We start from the raw sequence: 20,453 nt of genomic DNA on the forward strand, positions 1-20,453 counted from the left end.
GTCAATGAACTGGATGCAGTATGTATGGACCATGATTTTTGCTATGACAGTGGTGTAAAAAAGGGTACATGTGATAAGCAAATGCTTTCCAATTTAAATAAAACTAAATCAAAAACATTTGGAGAAAAGATTGCAAAACATTTAGTTGTAAAACCAACCATCAAAACGAAATACACAATTGGTCTTGGACAAAAACAAAAGTCAAAAAACGGGAAAAGGGGGTAGAGTATACCCCCGGAATCACTGCAGAGCCGGTAACTCTGAGCTACCGCTGGAGCGATGAATTAGAAGAAGAATTACACAAACCAATTAAAAGAAAATTTAGGAAACGAAAAGTGATAGTTTAAAGATATTGATGATACTTGGTCAGCTGATTTAGTTGACATGCAAGCTTTTTCAAATATAATAAAGGAGTAAAATACTTGTTAACCGTTATTGATATATTTAGTAAATATGCTTGGGTTATTCCATTAAAGAATAAAAACTGGAGAATCTGTTACTGAAGCATTTGAAAAAATAATTTTAGAAGGACGATTACCAGTAAATTTATGGGTAGATGAAGGAAAAGAATTTTATAATAAAAAGTTTGAATCATTTTTGAATAAAAATAAAATTAATATGTATCATACATTAATGAAGGAAAGGCTGTAGTAATAGAAAGATTTAATAGAAGTTTAAAAAGAATAATGTGGAAATATTTTACAACAAATAATACTTATACTTATTTAAATAATTTGCAGGATATGGTTGATAAATATAACAAAACAAAACATTCTAGTATAAAAATGACACCAACCGAAGCTAGTAAAAACTTAAATAAAGGTACTGTTTACTTTAATTTAAATGGTGATTTAAAGATACCAAAGAGTAAAACAAAATTTAAAATTGGTGATGAGTTCGCTTAGCAAACTTAAAAGACATTTTGAAAAAGGATATACACCAAACTGGACAGAGGAAATATTTATAATTTATAAAATTAATAATACAAATCCCAGAACATACACTATTAAAGATTTAAATGATGAAATAATTCAAGGTTCATTTATGAACAAGAACTTTTACACTACTACACAAGAAGTTTTTAGAACAGAAAAAGTTATTAGACGAGACTATAAGAAAAAAAAGCTTTAGTAAAATGGAAAGGTTACAATGAAAAATTTAATAGTTGGGTTCCGTTTAGCGATCTTGAACAAATTTAATTTAGAAAATAAAAAGTTTAATTTATAAAAAATGAGTAATAAAAATCTTATTTCTAAAAATAATGGAATAGAAACAATAGATCAATTAATTATTCACTTTACTAAACTACTGCTGCTTACAGAAAAAGTTATAAATTTTGTGGAGAGTAAGTACCGGATTATTATTACAGCAGGTGTTTTTTGGTTGTTCAGTTTGCATTAGCACTTGTTCCAGCTATTCCTATTTTTTGTAGCAGTTGCTGGAGCTGTTCCATCAGTAATTACCAATTTACTAACAGACTAAAACTTGACGACAAGAATTTATTTTAAAAGCACATCATCAAAAAATAAAACAACTAGTAACAAAAGCACGGATTGCAGCTTTAGCTGTTCATGACCTAATGATCCTGGAAAAGTAAATAAAGAAGAAGATAAACAAGTTATTCAGGGATATTTTACAATACTATTAGAAATGCAGAAAGAAAAAAATTATTCAACACCTCTTGAAATGCATATGAAGGAATTTAAACTTAACGGATATAAAAGTAAAAAAGAAGAAGAGTTGTATTAACTTTAATTAAAGATTTTTTCTATAAATATTTTATATAAATGAGAAAAATTATATCAGTTGAAGGTAATAATTGCATCAGGAAAAAGTACGTTTTTAGGTATTATTAAAGAATAAAATCCTAATTTTATATAATTCCAGAACCAAATTCACGAAGGCAAAATTTATGGACTTTGATTTATAATTCATATAACCTTTTTGAACTTGCTGCTCAAGAACCTTCCAAATATTTATTTCCTTTTCACTAACAATTTTAAACAGTCATATAAAAATGTTATCTTCTGCTAAACAGTTTGATGGTGTTTCGGGTCCTTGAACGTTGTTATTTAACTAACAGTAACGTTTTTAACAAAACAACATCACGACAATGGTGTTATAAATGACCCCGAGTGGGCAGTAAAAAATCTTTTCTTAACTGATCATATTATAAAACCATACGGAAAAAACCCAATTGATGGTTTTTGTTTATGTTAAAAACCGACCCAGAAATATGTTTTAAAGACTTTAAAAAAGAAACAGAACGGAAGAAAACAAAGTTGGTTTAGATTATTAAAAAAAACTACACAAATACACGAAGATTGGTTAAACAGAATGTTTCAAGAAGGTATTAAAATTTTAACAGTTGATAAAAATTTTAGAAAAAATGACTTTAAAATCTTATCAAAAGATATAGATAATATTACCTATTTTTAAATGTTCTTTAGATGCGTTTTTAGAGATTTTTTTCTATAATTTATATTATATATAGATGGTTAATAGAAAGGTAGATAGAATGATAGCCAAAATTATCTAGCACTTTGGGAGAAATAATGAATCTAACAAAAATTCATATAAGAAAGTTCTTAAAAGAAGAAATGTTATTAAATCAAAACTTGATCAAATAGTTAGCGATGAATATAAAAATCAGTTATTGATAAATTACAAAATGTTATAGATCCTTATCTTTTAAAAAATAATTTATTTGAATGGAACTGTGGTTGTCTATTAACTAAAGAAGAAAATGCTGAAAATTATGTGATTGCCCCCAGACCAAATAATATTCGAAACAATCCTAAAAAGGTTATTGTAACCCGGACTGTGATACTAATGAAGAAAAAACATATAAAAGCAATTATGCAGCGTCTAAAGACCTTGGTATTAATTCTGGGTTAATAACAATGTGCTCCCAAAAGGAGAAAAACCGAGAAAAATGGGGAAATATCAAAAACCTAATGGAAAAAGATATAAATTTAAATATTTTATTTCTTCTTAAAAATAATTTAAAATTTTATTATTTTATTATTTTTTTTAATTATTTTTTAACCCCTTTTTGCTTAACGATTTTATTTTCTAAATTATAAATATAGATGGAAATCGAGAGATCTACAAAACAATATTATAAAAAATTTTTGAAATTAAAATTACATATAGACAAGATCCAAAGAATCAATTATATTTAACTATAAACGACTTTTAATACTTAAATCTGAACTTAAAACTTAAAAGGGGTATAAAAATAAAACGTTGTTTTAAAATTAACTTTTGAAAAAAATGGATAAAAACTGATACAATATATAAATCAGTTTATTTTCAATCAAAGGCTTTAGAAATTATTAACACAAACGAAATAAAAAATCTTTACATCAAGTTTTTGATGAAATAATAAATAGAATTGGTTAATTGGATTTCTGAAGGAAGTGGCTGGAATAGAGTCAGTTGATACTCATTATATAATAGATATAATATAGTCCATTGGCTGCTTCAAGTTATTTAGAATTACCAAAACCATTACAACATCCAATGAAAGGTTTAAAATAAATATAAAGAATGATGATAACGAATGTTTTAGATGGTGTCATTTAGCTTATAAAATTTCCTGTTAAAGAAAACCCTCATAGAGTTTCAAATTATAAAAAACATATAAACGATCTTGATTATACTGGATTAAAATTTTCCTGTTACTTTAAAATCAAATACCTAAAATAGAAGTTTTAAATGAAATATCATTTAATATATTTGGTTTATGAAGAAAATAGTATTTATCCATTGTACATATCAAAAAAATCAATACGAAGAACACTGTGACATGTTTGCTAATTATAATGATAAATAAATGATAAAATAACTGATGATGACTGAAAGCCCTCAAGAACTGTAGTCCAACTTATGTTTTGGATAAAAGACTTTAATAGATTAATGTTTCAAAAAACAAAATATCAACATAAAAACACTTCTGTAAAAGCTGTCTGCAACATTTTACTCAAAAAAGAATATTAAATGAACATATCCAAACTGTTTAGCTATTAATGGTACCAAGGTGTAAAAATGCCAAAGAGGGAAGTAAAGTACAATTTAAAATTATCATAAAGGTTTAGCAGTACTTTTGAAATTTTATGCTGATTTTGAATCAATAACTAAAAAATTTTTTAACTGCTTTACCATCAACTAAATCTTCATTTACTGAACCATATCAAAATCATATAGTTTGTGGTTACGGCTAAAAAGTTGTTTGTTGTTATGACGATAAATTATACTAAACCAACCCAGATTTATAGAGGTCCTAATGCAGTTTATAAGTTTTTTGAAAAAATGCTTGAGGAAGAGGAATATTGTAAAGAAATATTTAGTGTTAACTTTAACAAAGAACTAAGAATGTCTAAAAAAGATGACAGTGAATTTAAAAAACAAAGTTTGTCATATCCCGTCAAAAAGAATATATAGAAGGTGAAGTGCCAGTACTTGATCACTGTCATATAAAGGAAAATTTAGAGGAAGTGCTCACTCAGAATGTAAAAATTAATTTTAAACTAACACATAATTCCTGTTATTTTTCATAATTTAAGAGGTTATGACAGTCATTTTATTATGCAACAAATAGGGAAATTCAAAAAAGAAATTAATGTTATTCCTTACAATATGGAAAGATATACGGCATTTTGATTTCTGACTTGGTCTTTATTTATTCATTCCAATTTATGTCTCAATCATTGGATAACTTAGTAAAAAATATTCCAGAATTTAAATACACATCAACTGAATTTAATTGTAAAAATGTTGCGTAGCTGGAACCTTCGGTTGCACTTGAATTATTAAAAACAAAAGGTGTTTATCCATATGATTACATGGATTCATTTAAAAAAATTAAAGAAACAGAATTACCTTCTAAAGAAGATTTTTATTCAATTTTAAATGAAACACACATATCTGACAACGAATATGAACATGCTAAAAATGTTTGGAATAAATTTAAAATTAAAACAATGGGAGAATATCTGATCTATATTTAAAACTGAGTATTACTTTTAGCTGATGTATTTGAAAATTTAGAAAACTATGTTTAGAGTACTACAAATTAGATCCTTGTCATTATTTTGTAGTCCTGGGTTAGCTTGGGGTGCAATGTTAAAAATGACTGGAATTAAGTTAGATTTTAAAAACTGATATTGATATGTATCTTTTTATTGAAAAGGGACTGAGAGGAGGAATAAGTTATATTTCAAACAGATACAGTAAAGCAAACAATATATATATGAAAGATTATATCCTAAACTTGACAGCAAATACATTATGTACCTCGACGCCAATAATCTTTACGGTTGGGGTATGTGTCAACCTTTACCCCTCTGGAAAATTTAAATTTATATCCGAAAAACAATTCAAGAAATTAATTGCAAAGGTAAAAAACTAACTTTATAGTTGAATGTGATCTTGAATATCCAAAAGAATTACATAAAACCCACAACGATTATCCCTTTAGCTCCTGAAAAAATTAAAATACCAGATCAATGGCTTTCTGACTATAGTAAAACTAAATTAAAACAGAATTTGAAATAGGAAAAAGTAATGTAAAAAAATTAGTTCCAACTTTAAAGAAAAAACAAAAATTATGTAGTTCATTATAAAAATCTTGAACTATACACACAATTAGGGTTAAAAGTAACAAAAATACATAAAAATTAACTTTTGATTTATCTCCTTGGTTAAAAAAGTAATTAATTTTAATACTCAAAAAAGATCTAAAGCAAAAAATTCATTTGAAAAGGACTTTTTTAAGTTAAGAACAATTCTGTATTCGGTAAGACGATGGAGAATTTACGCAAGAGGGTTAAATATTAAATTAACTCATGATGAAAATATTTTATTAAAATACATAGCCAAACCTTCATTTGTTAGTTCAACGATGTTTAACTCTAACCTTTTTGGTATTCATAGAAAAAAAAGAAAGTTTGTTATTAAACAGACCTTGTTATGTTTGGGAAGTGCATTCTAGATTTATCAAAATATTTAATGTATGATTTTCATTATAATTATATTAAGGAAAAGTACGAGGATAATTGTAAATTACTATCACTGACACTGATTCATTATGTTATGAAAAAAAAAAACCAAAAATGCATATGAGGATTTTTATAAGGACAAAGATTTATTTGATAATAGTGATTACGATAGTAATTCAAAATTTTATTTGATAATAATAAAAAAATAATTGAAAATTTAAAGATAAGCTGCCGGCATTCCCATTGTTGAATTTGTTGGATTAAGAATAAAATGTATTCTTATTTTTTAGAAAATGAAGTAAATGTTAAAAAATGTAAAGGAAAAAAACTTGTTGTTAAGAAAACAATAGTTCATAAAAAAATTTTAAAGATACTTTGTTTAATTCAACCCAAAGTAATCACACCTTTAAAGTTATTCGTTCTAATAAACACAATCTTTCCATTTTTGTATAAATAAAACATCTTTATCATGTTATGACGATAAAAGAATATATTCTTGATAATGGTATTGATACATTAGCTTATTCTTAAATTAACTCTTAAATTATAGAACCATAAATTGTTAACTGAATATTCATAACGTTTCAAGAATTAATATAAATAACATCATTTATTTTAAATTCATTTGCATAATTAATAGAAATAGATTCATTTTTTCTATTATTTTTTGCATTGTAACTTTGAAGAATTACATTTTCTTTATTTTTTATTTGTAATTTAGCTTCTCCTTTATCTAATTTAATTGCATCAACAAGAATAATTAAGATGCAATTTTGTTTAATTGTTACATTATTACCATTTTGAACTAAACCAGGACTAGCATTTACAGTTTTCCATTGAAATAATCCACCATCAGTGTCTTGGGTATAACTTGTTAAAAACAATGGAGGTTTTCTTATTAATTGTCTTTCTATTTTATTTACTTTTTCATTTATATTATTGAATATTCCCATTGTATTAATTATTCCAGTTAAATAAATGTCCTTATTGGTTGAAATAATTTATAATAGTTTGTTCATTTACTCTTTGATTTTTAATTTTTAGTATTTTATACAATAAATCATACAACGGTACTTTATCTTGTAACATTTTAATGAAAAATAAACAATAATATCCACAAAGTGTACTTGTTTTGTCTTGATATTGAAAATTGTTGTATTTTACATTTGGTATATACTTAATTACTTCTTTCGGCGGAGGAAGGGCCAAATGGATCGAAAAACAAAGTATTAAAGTAACAAACCCAAAAGTGTTCCGGACCAACAGAGTCGTCAAATTTATAAATTTCCACACTCGTCCCTTTTTTTTTAAATTTTAGTAAATTATTTCTAAATAAATACAACCCCTAAAGTTTTTATTTTTAATTGTTTTACCCATTGTTCAATTTCAAAGTTAGAAATAGGTTTGTTTATAAATTTTATTTTTTTTACTATAGGAATTCGTCTGTAAGGTCTTCGTTGAGAAATCAATCTGTATACCCTGACCATGTCCTTTTCCCCCTTAACAAAGATGTAATCAAAGGTATTCCCAGACTAGCAGCCAACATACCTAAAAAACCCACCGTCTTGTTCTGTTTTTGTGTTAATTTAATCACTCCAGATCCTACTAGTTGCTTTCTTTGATTAGGGGTAAGATATGGTGATATCATAATTTCTCTTATCATTAGCTACTGAAATCATACCATTTCCAAGTATTTTACTAACACCGTACTGGCCAGCCCAGACAAAGCGCCAATGCCTAGAGGGGCTAATATTTTTGGAGCTATTTTTGCTGCCATTGGAAGAATTGTTTTTCCTAACAAACCAGCTAAAGCTCCTAAAAATCCACCATTTTGACCTTGACTGGACATTTGTTTTTTTTGAAATTTTAATTTCTAATCCCTTCTTATTTGTAACAGCTTTTTTAATTTGATTAATTTGTGTTTTTGTTAAAAGTAAAGGGAAGTTTCCACGTAATTGTTCATGTTTTAATCTAAAAGTATGTGGAATTTTATTATTATAAGCTTGTGCTAAATTTTCTTTTGTCCATCTGTAAGGTTAATTTTATATTCAATATAATTTGATGTCATTATATATAAATTATATTTATTTTATTTAAACAATAACAAGTTCATTTCCAATAGTATTTATTTCAACTGTTTCTTCATACAATTACAATTGCGTAAAAACGAATATTAGCTGCTGGTGGAATATTTAATTTAGCTGTTAATGTAATATGCTTAGGATCTTCTGTAGTTACTTCCTTTTTATATTCCAAGTTAAAATGAACAAATCAAAAATAATTATAAAAATTTGATCTATTTAAAAGACTTCCAGTAGTCTTATTATTTTGTTTATAATAATAATTAATTACATCATCATATATTCTTGATATACTTGTGTATTCTGTTTCTGGATAAAAAACCCATTACCAACTTCAAGACGACAGGAGCTCAAAGTGCAATTTTTCATTTGCTGCATTAACTTTAAATGTATCTAATAAATGCGGGTTATGTTGTTGTGAATTACTTTTGTCAGGTCGTTGTAAATAAACAAATACATGTTGTGGTTTTGTTATACCAGCTATTATTCTAAAGGTTATATTATTTTGTTGTGTATCAGTTGATTGTGTCACCATTTCCCTAAGGTATGACCATCTTGCTTTTTTAAATCTTTCAGTAGTAATTAGATCAAACCCAAATTCATTGAAAATTAAACGTGGAACCCATAGAATTAATTTTGTTACAATTACTCTACCAGCATCTGTAGCATTAGCTCTAAAAATTAATTCATCATCATCTGTCAGCTGCAGTGTTTATTTGAATTTGACTTGGAGGAAAAATATTAGTTTCTAAACCCTGAAAAAAATGAATAATTATTTAATGGAATTTAGTGTTTACCTCTTTATTACCCTGGATTAATAAATTCCTAGAAGCAAAACCACTATTATATCCAGCTTGGTCATTCCTACTTTCAGCAACAGCAGTAGAAATCTAAATAATAAACTCATTTGTTCCAGTTGATTTTGCATAATCTTCAGATAGTTAAACCCAAACTCTTTACATTTACTATTTTATATAAATTATTACAATCATATACAATTTTTCCATTTTGTTTAACCACTAATTGATCAATTAATGAAGCTGCATTATTAATTAGAGCAATTTGATTATCATCTCCACCAGCAACATAATTATTACCATTAGCAAGCTTATTTACTTTAAAACTTACTTCAAAATAACCATTAAACCAATCAAAATATGAACTTCTATCATTAATTGTAAAGTGATATCCGTTTTTTTGTTGCTTAACATTATTTCCCAGGACAGATATTAAAGCTGTATCTAATTAAATAGGAGTTAATTCATATCTTTCCCAATATTGTTTTGTTCTAAACATGTATATATTATATATTATTTTATTTTTTTATTAAAGTTAAAACTTTAGTTTTTATTTTAGTTTTTATTTTAGTTTTTACTTTTTATAAATTAATCTGTTAATACGTTTTTGTTGGGCTGAAGTTCCAGATCCTGACAATATTCTATTTATTCTCATATGAATATCCTCCTCCTCCTTACTATTTTTACTATTATCCTTTTCTTGTAATTCCTTAGCAATTAAATTACCAACTGCTGGAGCAGGTTTCTTTTTAAATTTTTCAACAATTTTATTAGTATCTCCGGTGAAGCTTCCAATAAGCTTTGCTGCAGCCAAATTTCCAACTTCTGTTCCAACCTTTTTTGTTCCACTTTCAAGTGCTGCTTTTCCTGCTGTTTCCAAGCTTTTTTCCAGCTGTGCTAATTGAAGATGCAACTCCGCTTGAAAACAATTTCGTTAAAGTGTCAAAGATACCTGTACCAGAGATGGAATCTCCGGAGACCTCAGGTCTACCATGTATGATTTCTTTTCCCGTGTGAGCATCAATATAAATAAATATTCCTTTATTTTTGTCATAAACTTTTTTGTACATTATATAAAACTAAATTTTAATAAAAGTTTTAATTAAAGTTTTAAAACTTTAGTTTTAATTAATTTCTTTTAAAATTAGTGTAAAACTTGTTTCAACCTCATTAAAATTAATTATTCTACCAAATACATCTGTAATATATATTCTAATTGAATTTATAATATATTTATTAATTTCAGAATATCCAACTCTTTGTGGTTCTTTTGTAAATGGATAAGCTCTTGTTAAATCTGCAGTACTTAAAGCATAGATAATATCACTGAAATTACCATCAACAAGTGAATTATCAATAAGATCACAATGAATGTAAATTGTATCCACACAGTTAGTTATATTTGGTGTTTTAGTTCCCCATTCAGTATTGTCTAATTTTTTTTCTCAAATCCAAGCAATGTATGAAAATTTGATGTTTCCAAATCCAACTTAAAATTATCTGTAATTGAAATCAAAATCTTAAAACTACTTAAATCAAATTCCAAACTTATTGGAGCAATTTCTGATTATTAAATTCAAAATCATCATTACTTATTAATGTTTCCCTAATATAATTATTAATATCTGTGTAACTGTAAGAACCATTGTAAATATAATATCTTTCCAATCCTTACCATTATGATAACGAATTCTTCTATGTCATATTCATCACTAATATTATGCCAAGAATAGGTCTTAGTGTTAATACTATCCAAACCAACAACATAAGTTTTATTTTATCTAAAATTAAAGAACGACTAAATCTGATTGTAAAATCACTCGGAGTATTTTTATTATCTTGAACTGTTTCAGAACTTAATACTATTTTTTGTTCCATTTATATAATTATTAAAGTTTAAATTCAAGAAAAATAATTTTTATATAACTTTTCATGTTGTTCTGGTAAGAGTGAATTCATTTTTAATAGTTCATCAATTATTCTAATACCTTCATTTTTTAGTTCTTCATTATTATTTCCAGCATCAATTGAACCACAAATTAACTCCAAGTCATTAACCAATTCTTTTGGATTACATGGACAAACGTCATAACCTTGTCCCCTAATTACTTTTTAAATTTCATAGATCTTTATTGATAGGCAATCCTGACTTTTCTGTTAATTCTTTAAATATTTTTCTTGAATGAATTGAATGTTTTTATTATTGTTATATCTTTTATTAATCAAATAAATTAAATCATCATCTTACTTTATTTGTTAATTATTTTCCTTTCCAGTTATTCTATCCTTAGCATTAATTTATTTTGACCATAAAGTTTATTTAAGTTAATAATTTTAAATACCATATTGTCCATTTGGTGAAACTTTATATGGGTTATGATATTTTATTCCCTTTCCAAATACCTCTGAGTCATTAATCATTTTTGATAAGCGTTCACTATATCTTTTAAGATTTTTTTTGTCTGTTTTTAACTCCGAAACATACTCACTTGTAGTCATAGGTTCTGCATCTGTAAATTCAATTTTTTCATTTGGATTTTTTTTTACTGTATTCATTTATTCTACGAGTACATTTCTTTAATTTTTCGGTAACCTCTTTTCTTGTTTTTATCCAATCATCTTTATCTTTGTTTATTACTAACTCTGATAATACAGGTAAATTCCAATCTGATAATACATCTTTATCAATATTTACATCTAAATTTGCCTCAAATTCTTCTTCTAATTCTTCTAATTCTTCGGGAAAATTTCTCTAGTGTCTTCAAACTCATCATCTTCATCACCCAAAACCCCATATGATCTTTCGGCGGTAATAATCGTGTTGGTTCTCGGAATAGCTCTTCCAAACTTTTTAGATTTTCTATTTCATGTATCTTATCAGCAAACTGTTCTGGAAAATTTAAAGCCAGTTGTTCTTAATTCCAGGTAATGCTTTAACTGACTTGATAATTGTTCTTTTTGACTTTCTATTTTTTCAGTAATTAGTTTATAAATTTCAGTATACATATCCCGATTTGTAGCTTTTCTTATTTTTTCTCTCATTATTTCTTCTCTAAGATCTCTCATCTTTTGTCCGACTAATTTTTTTCTTATTCTTATTTCATTAAGTTTTGATTGCATTTATATAATAATGTAAGATAATGTAAGATATTGTAAAATAATGTAAAATAATGTAATATTATATAAATGGAAATTCCAAATTATGATACAAAAAGTGATAAATCCAATAACTTTACACAATTTTATCCTTTTATGCCAGATTGATGTTTTAGAATGTTAATATGTGGATCTTCTGGATCTGGAAAAACAAATACATTAATGCATATACTTCGAAAACCTCTTATATATTATGATAAATTATACTTGTATGCTAAAAACTTAGAACAATCTAAATATCAGGATTTAATTTACAACTTAAGCCAAATTGCAAAAAAAAATTAAAGTAGATCCAAATGAAATACTTGAATATTCGGCTGATTCCAACCAAATTGAACCTTGTGAGAATCTTGAATCAGAAAAACAAAAAGTAGTAATATTTGATGATTTTGTATGTGAAGATAAAAAAGTTCAAAATGAAATAACAAAATACTTTATTCAAGGACGTTACAAAAAAACTGTTGTGTTATTTATTTAAGTCAGTCTTACTATAAAACACCAAAAGATATTCGAAATTAACTGTTCACATTATATTTTATTTGAAAGTCCAGGTAAACGAGAAAATGATATGATTGTAATGAACAAAATATTAGCCTAACTCTTTGCTAATGCAACAAATCAAAAATATGATTTCTTTATATATTGACAAACCATGGAAGTTTTTAAGAAAAAACTTTACTGGTAATATATTATGGGAGTTTTTAATGATGTAAAACAAATAAGTGAACCTGAAAGTATAAGTAAAGTTAAATTTGATATTGATTTAAGTGATTATGCTACTAAAAAACAATACAAAAAGCTTAGAAAGGACATGGAATCATATCTTCACAGAAATAAGGAACTTGATAACACAATGAATAGGGCATTAGATATGGGAGGTAATAAAATAATCAACCTAGGAAATCCAGATAAATCCGCCGATGTAGTTCCAAGACGGTTTTTGTATAGAAAAATTCAAAGTGTAATAGATGACTATAAACTTGAAGATGTCAAAAGTATAAAACAAACACTAGAAGCAGAGTAAAGAATATTGAAGAATTAACAAAAGATTTAAAAAGAATTCATTATTAATAGTTGAATTACAAGGTAAAATTGAAGAAGAAATGAAAGCTATGGTTGATTCTATTAAAGAACTTGAAGAGAAATCTGATTTGACAGATGATAACATAAAAGAAGTATTTCGAGTTAATTTAAACATTTTATTCACCCAAATTCAAGAATTAAAAGATAGTATGATTTAACATGAAGAACTAAAAGACAAGATTATTGAAGCTGAGAAAAAGTTACAAAATATGTATCAGTTAGAAATCAGAACAGAAATAAATAAACTAAATACTGAAACTGAAAATAAGCATAAAGATTTATTAGAATTATTTTCAAATAAACTTGAAGAATATAAATCTGAATTGGAAAAGGCAGCTTCACAAAGAGGTGATGATCATGACACAGCATTAGAGGACTTTAAAAAAGAGCTAAATTCTAAAATAGATGACTTTAAAAAACAAATTCGAAATTGGATTAGTATTGTTGACAACCGTCATAATTTTAAGTATGCAGACTTAAGTAATATTACAAAAAAATTACAAGAAGATATTAATGAATTTAATGCTAAAGTTGAAGAACATAAAAATGAACTGGACTTTGTAGTTGAAAAATCAGTTAAACAAGGAGAGTTAATTACTGCTAATACTGAAGCAATTAACACAGTTAATAATCAGCTAGAAAATTTGAAGAAACAACTTATAGACCTGATTAATAATGTTGATGCACGTCACAATATAAAGTACGAGAGTTAAGTAAACTTAAAGGTTTATTACAAAAAGATATTAATGAATTTAATGGTAAAATTTTAAAGATAAAATTAAAAAAATAATAAATGATTTGGACTCTGTAGTTGAAATATCAGCTAAACAAGGAGAATCAATCACTGCATACCCAAGTAAAATTTCTGCTAATACTAAAGCAATAACCGCTAATGTCGAAGAAATTACACTAATACTCAAGAAATTACAAAAGTAAAAAATGTTTTCTTAAAACAAGAAACACAATTAGCTAGAACAAAGAATACTGTTGATAGTTTATCTGCTTCTGAAGTTGCTACAACAAAACGACTTGATGATTTAGCTGAAATAATTCTTAAACTTAAAAAGAAAGACAGGAAAATAGAAAAAAGGCTGGAGGAAGTGGGACATGAAGTGTTTCTCTTTGAATACTATTATAATCATACTTTTGATTACATACAAATGAAAAAGTATTTTGACCGTCGTGGTGCCTGGATATATTCAACATATAAAAATATGGCCGATCTGAACTATTTAAATATATTTGAAATTAGATCTGGAATTATCGTAGATTATAAACATTTTATACATATAGACCAAAAATATAAAATAGATGTACTAGATATGCTTTTGAGTGGTGTGTTTATAGTCAGAAAAACCGGAACTTATATAATAGATATTAAGATTTTATTAAAGGGTGCGAGCTCTTTAGGTGAACCGGATAAACCGACTAAAAGCCCAATATCACATTTTATATTTAGGTGGCGGAATTATAGACCTCAGGATGATGTTTTATTTTTTGATATATTTGATAATGTAAATATAGCAGCTGAGGCAGCTGAGGACTTTGACACTGATCTGTTAATATCTATGTATAAGAAAAAAATTAAAATTTATCTAAAACAAGGGACAATGTTTGACATTCATCCTTATGACGATTCAGCATCTACAGAAGTAACATTTATGCTTTTGATGAATAGTTACATCAGATTCTACATATCGGATGAACCTGTATCCTATGATAGAAACAGACTTTTGGATTAAAAGCTTAATTAAAGTTTTAATTACTATGTGTACCCTAATAATATACTTACTAATTGAAAATAAGATCAAATACCTTACATTTTATTAATAAATATAATTTGCCAAAGTTTTGCCAAAGTTCTGCCAAGTGGCAGGAATGTGGCAGTGTCTTCCAACTTGGCAGAAAAATGGCAGGCTTTTGATTGGTTGAATTTGTGGTTTCCCGCATTATCATTTTTAAAAAATGCACTTAATTTACCTTTGACACTTATATTAAATCAGCTGTAAAACGTAAATCGATCACAAGGAAGTTTAAATGAATTGTACTACAAATGTAAACATATCGGTTAACTTTATGAATGAAAGTAAATACCAATAAAGCGACACCGGTGTCGCTTTACAAACGATATTGATTGATAAACTTGTTAAAGAAAATGACACCGGTGTCGTTAGATTTTGAGGGTACAAGTGTACCGAGTGCAACCGAAGACTGTAGGTCTGAATGGGTCAAAAACCCCGAAGGTTTTAGCTTCGCGAGTTAGTATTATAAGTTTAGGGTTGGGTGAAGTGCTGGGTTTAAAACCTGTGGATTTTAAATTGTCCGGCATTGGTCAGTCCGGACCAAGGGGTTATAGGTCAAGTGGGGTCAGATGTTTCAAAAACGCTATATATATAACTACTTACATACACGTATGTTGGAGCTCTGCATTTAAAGTGGAAATACTGACTTTTATAACAATTATGTAACAATGTTCATTTTGACTATTTTGATAACGGATATTTAATCACAGAAAATGGTTTATAAAACTCACTTTTCAGCACACGCATAACCTCGGAAAAACATAGCATCACATGTGTGTTAGCCACTAAATGGGCTTCTTCAAAGTATTTTTTTCGAATGACTTATGTTAGAATGTAATCCCTCAACAGAAAATGACAGCCTCTATGAAACTTGACGCTTTAATATTTTGATCATCTTCCGAGGATGTATTTTTTCCGCTTGATCTAACGCTGTATGGACACATTTGCATACTTATATAATTATTAATGCCATATATTACACAGAATAAATGAGCGTAAATGTATTGCACAGAATAAACAAAACTATCTTATTTGATACTTTTTGTAGCTGTTTACCCATCTCATTTTGATACTGACAGGTGACATAGAATAATAGGTCAACACATAGAGTAATAGGTCAACACACTTGATTATATTATGCTGAAGATTACTAAAATTCCCTAGTTAATCAAATTACATGTAACATCACATTGTAATCGCAATGCCAACGAATCATATTTGCATTTACTCAATGCCTTCGTAAAAGTCGGAAGAAGAGAAACACGACGGAACTTGCCAAAAGCGAATAATAAAGCAGGTCTGACCTGACCCAGTGAACCTTAAGAACTGATTATCATGAAGAGTATCTGTCCCATCATGCACAATCAAAGAAAGTGTAGCATCACAGTGTAAAACGACTGACCGCCAAATATGCATAATGTTGAAAAATATCTGTTTCATAATCTCAGTAAATAAAACGTCGTAAAGTTTTATTAAATACAGCTACAAAGTTGCAACGACCAATGAAATAACTTTCCAGAAATCTCCCCAATAATAAGACAACGTATTGCTAACCAGAACCAGACCTCTAGCTCTAAAGTCAAGGGATATTTGGCATGTGATATAAGTGTTTGACTCTCTATCATACTTGTCCAAATTAGTGCCTTAAGGTCAAAAGCATGTCCACGCCCTTGTTTGTGACATGTACCTACTATAGGCTTTTTTTAGAAACTTTGAAAAACTTGTTCTCTGAGACTTGATATTTGGCGTGTGATATCAGAGTTGTACTGCCTACCATGACTGTTTAAATTACTATCCTAGGTTTAAAAATGTGTGTGACATATATAAAATATAGGCTAACATAGAAGAAACCTTACTTGTACAATTACGTTATACAAACACAATTGCAGCCTTTTGCATAGGTGAGCGCTTTAGGGCCAAAGCCCCTCTTGCATTAATGTATATTCAAACTAGAGACTGTTTTTCATGAGAAAACGTGTGTCTCCCACAACCTACCATGCAAAAATTGCATAATGCCATACATTAAGGGCCATTATACTCCAGTGAAAATCACTGACCCATATTATTCCAACCATATACAAAACATGCTTGATAGTAGTAACTCCTGTCAAATTAGGTAGAATCACAACCAGTGGTATAAGGGGGAAAGCAGCACAGGTCAAAGAACTTGACAAATTAAGGATCATGTCCCCGCTGAAATCTTCTAATCAGAAAATGACGATCATTTTGAAGTACGTATCACGCTAATCCAGTGTGAGTTTTGGTAAACTCCAGCCTAATTGTATACAGTTTAAACACTGTAAATACAGTTTAAACACTGTAAATACAGTGTAACACTGTAAACACTGTAAATACGACTATTCTCTGTTGCAAATCACTAAACATGGTAGTAGTAACTCCTGTGAAATTAAGTAGAATCCCAACCAGTGGTATAAGGGAAGCAGCACAGGTCAAAGAACTTGACAAATCTATGATGATGTCTCCACTTCAAATAATTTAATCAGAAAATGAAGATCATTCGTAGTACGCTTCACACCAATCACTCGTGAGTTTTAGTAAATCCAGCCTAATCTGATTATTCTCTGTTGGAAATCACTAAACAAAACATGCTTATATATGTTTGGCATTGATAAATCATGTAAGGTTAAAGTCTGCCCAATGTTGTAAAAACAGTTGTCTAAGTATCATATCATTTGACAAGTAAAGATTTGGTGGTAATTCCCCACTTTGATATAAGAGAAGTGGTTAAAACATTGAAACTTGACGAAACAAGGAAACTCTGCTGAAAAACACCGTACCGTAACATGTCCATGCTATGCACAATTTATAATAGCATTAGTGAAGTAGCCAAAAACCTGAAATGGACGAGTCAAGAGCCATAACTCAATTACCCTCAGTTATCCTCTGCCAAGATTGTTCAACTTATTACGATTCGTTAAAAAATGGCTGCCTTTCTTTTCACTATATGCATACAGTGGAAATTTTAAAATCTTCTCGTCCAGATATAACGTCAACTAGTAGTCCTCTACCAATATTGTGCAATTTATCCCCCTAGGGTCAAATATGGCCCTGCCCTGGGGGACACATGGTTTATACAGACTTACACAGGGATAAACTTTGAAAATCTTCTAGTCCAAACTAACAGGGCTTGGGGCTTTGATATCATCTACTAGACCTCTACCAAAATTTTTCAAATTATCCCCCTAGGGTCAAATATGGCCCCGCCCTTGGAGTCACATGCTTTATAAAAACTTATATTGGGAAAATTTTCGAAAATCTTCTTGTCCGAATCCACATGGCCTAGGGCTTTGATACTTTGTATTTAGCATAATCTAGTTGTCCTCTACCAAAATTGTTCAATTTATATACCTAGGGTCAAATATGGCCCCTCCCGGGGAGGGGAGGGGTCACATATTTTTTGTAGACTTATTCAAGCCAAAACCAAAGTCTTTGAACTTCTCGCCCAAAAACCCATGGCATAGGGCTTTGATATTTTGTATGTAACATAGTGGTCCTTTACCAAGATTGTTCAAATTATCCTCTAGGGTCAAATATGGCCCTACATTCACTTAAAACTATAATAAAAATTACAACTTTGATTGAAAATGTATGGGTTTTTATTGTTTGTTTTTTAATTTATCAAAATGCCGCATTTAAAAGAAGATGTACATAATTGTATGTACATTTCTTAATGTTTTACCGTCTTTTAATAAAAATAGTCTTATTATTCATAACTTAGCAAAACAATCAGTCAAAGTATTAATATTTTGCATAAAATAAAATGGTGCAAAACTTACTCGCAATAAACATAGACTGTTTCATCATTTTAATATTATGAAAAAAATTTCCATAGTTACTTAGCATAAAAAGTCACTTTAACGATAAATGTGTGAAATTCCTTAATATCTAAATAAAACCTTTTGTGTAACGATGTTTTTCCCGATACTGTTACCCTTTGAACTATTATTTCCAGAACAATGAAACATGGCCGAGGCCCGGACGGAGGAAGATGACAGTCTGCCAACACCAGACTTGCCGTCATATATATCTAATATATCTATTGACGGAACCAGCGGTACCTCCTTCGTATCGCTATCCATGCAGTATCAACGCCCAAGCATTACAATAAGAACTCAACAAGTACACTACATTGCAAGAGGTATCCATATGGTAAGTTTGAAAGTGTTTATTGTTTGAGTTGCATAGTAAAAAGGTACTAAAACAGTCTTGGTTAAACAAATCCACAGTTTAGTACAGTGCAGTTGAGTCTACACCATCTAAATTTGCAAAAATGTCATTAAAATATGAAATCTCAAAAAGAAAACTTCCAGTGTCAAAAACAAAATATTTGCATCATGCCTGAATGCGAAAGCGCCCACAATATGCATATAAAAATTGAATTTTAGACCAAACATAAATGTGATCTCATAACTATCAAATATAGATTCATGGCAGTATAAATGTGTACCAGAGTCTTATAAGCCATATTTGGCTGGGTGTTTAACAAATGATGTGGTTCTTTAAGTTTTAACTATATGTGCCGAAATGGGTATATACTGTTTGCATAAGCCATATTTGGCTGGGTATATAACAAATGATGTTGTTCTTTTAGTTTTAACTATGTGTATCGAAAATGTATTATACTGTTTGCAAAGTTATACATGTGACACTTTAATAAACAATAAAACTATTGTAAATTGTATAAATGCTTATCAGGAGTCTTTGCCTTTTGTCATTTTCAAGAAATTGCAAAGCAATTCTATTCGCATATGATCGGCTACCAAAAACAAATATAACTATATCACAAGCTACATGAACTGGACCGGGCTAACAAATAATCATGTCTTTTGAGTAGTTATGTATCAAAGGCGATACGTCGTTTATATAAAAATATTGAAGAATATGTGCACTTATATCATTCAGCAATTGTCAAGAGTACATCTCCAACTTTGTAACTTAGCAAGTAAGCAAATCAAAACTGTTGGTTTGTTTCGTAGATACTGCGATACATGAACATTTAATGTTCTGTCGACTGTTTTTGAATTCAAGGCACTGTTTATTTTTCTTGACTTTGAACCATTATTTTCTATCTTCTTAGGTTTCACCACGATCTGATCCAAATGCTGTTTACAGTTTACACCCTTCGCCAATGCAGAACATTCATGAACCAATTGCGAGATCCCATCTCTTAATGCACGAGTTTCCGGAGACAACACTCAATCATAGAAGGCGAGAAACCAGCGAAGATAGTTACAGAAGAAGATTAAGAACATTTCGTCATTGGCGTGTATCCTTTCTAGATCCGGAAGTTCTTGCTGAAGCCAGTTTTTGTTACACAGGTAATTATTTCTTTAGTATGTCACGAAATACAAATATTGAATATTAATGAAAACCTCTTAAGTCTGTAAAAGCCGCAGAAAAGTCCGAAGTGTCAAAATAACATCATTGTCGATAAGCAAGTTGCTACAGCTATTTTCATTTACTTACTTTTGAATTTGAGTGAAATGTTATGGTTGAAAATATTCTGGGAAT

General features: G+C 28.6%; 2 protein-coding genes across 3 annotated transcripts in view; one reads left to right on the forward strand and one right to left on the reverse strand.

Annotated features, from left to right (window-relative positions):
• LOC123558028 (baculoviral IAP repeat-containing protein 2-like) overlaps nucleotides 1-20,453 on the forward strand; it is a 42,135-nt gene that overhangs the window by 18,033 nt on the left and 3,649 nt on the right. The window contains exons 2-3 of the mRNA XM_053542827.1: nucleotides 18,895-19,091; nucleotides 20,020-20,260. Coding sequence (XP_053398802.1) covers nucleotides 18,906-19,091; nucleotides 20,020-20,260 — 427 coding nt within the window. The 5' untranslated portion in view covers nucleotides 18,895-18,905. The remainder of the gene's footprint in view (nucleotides 1-18,894; nucleotides 19,092-20,019; nucleotides 20,261-20,453) is intronic.
• Nucleotides 1-20,453, reverse strand: part of LOC123556557 (uncharacterized) — a 54,117-nt gene that overhangs the window by 12,682 nt on the left and 20,982 nt on the right. The window lies entirely within an intron of this gene.

Source organism: Mercenaria mercenaria, chromosome 5 (assembly GCF_021730395.1).
Source record: "Mercenaria mercenaria strain notata chromosome 5, MADL_Memer_1, whole genome shotgun sequence".
NCBI lineage: Eukaryota > Metazoa > Mollusca > Bivalvia > Venerida > Veneridae > Mercenaria > Mercenaria mercenaria.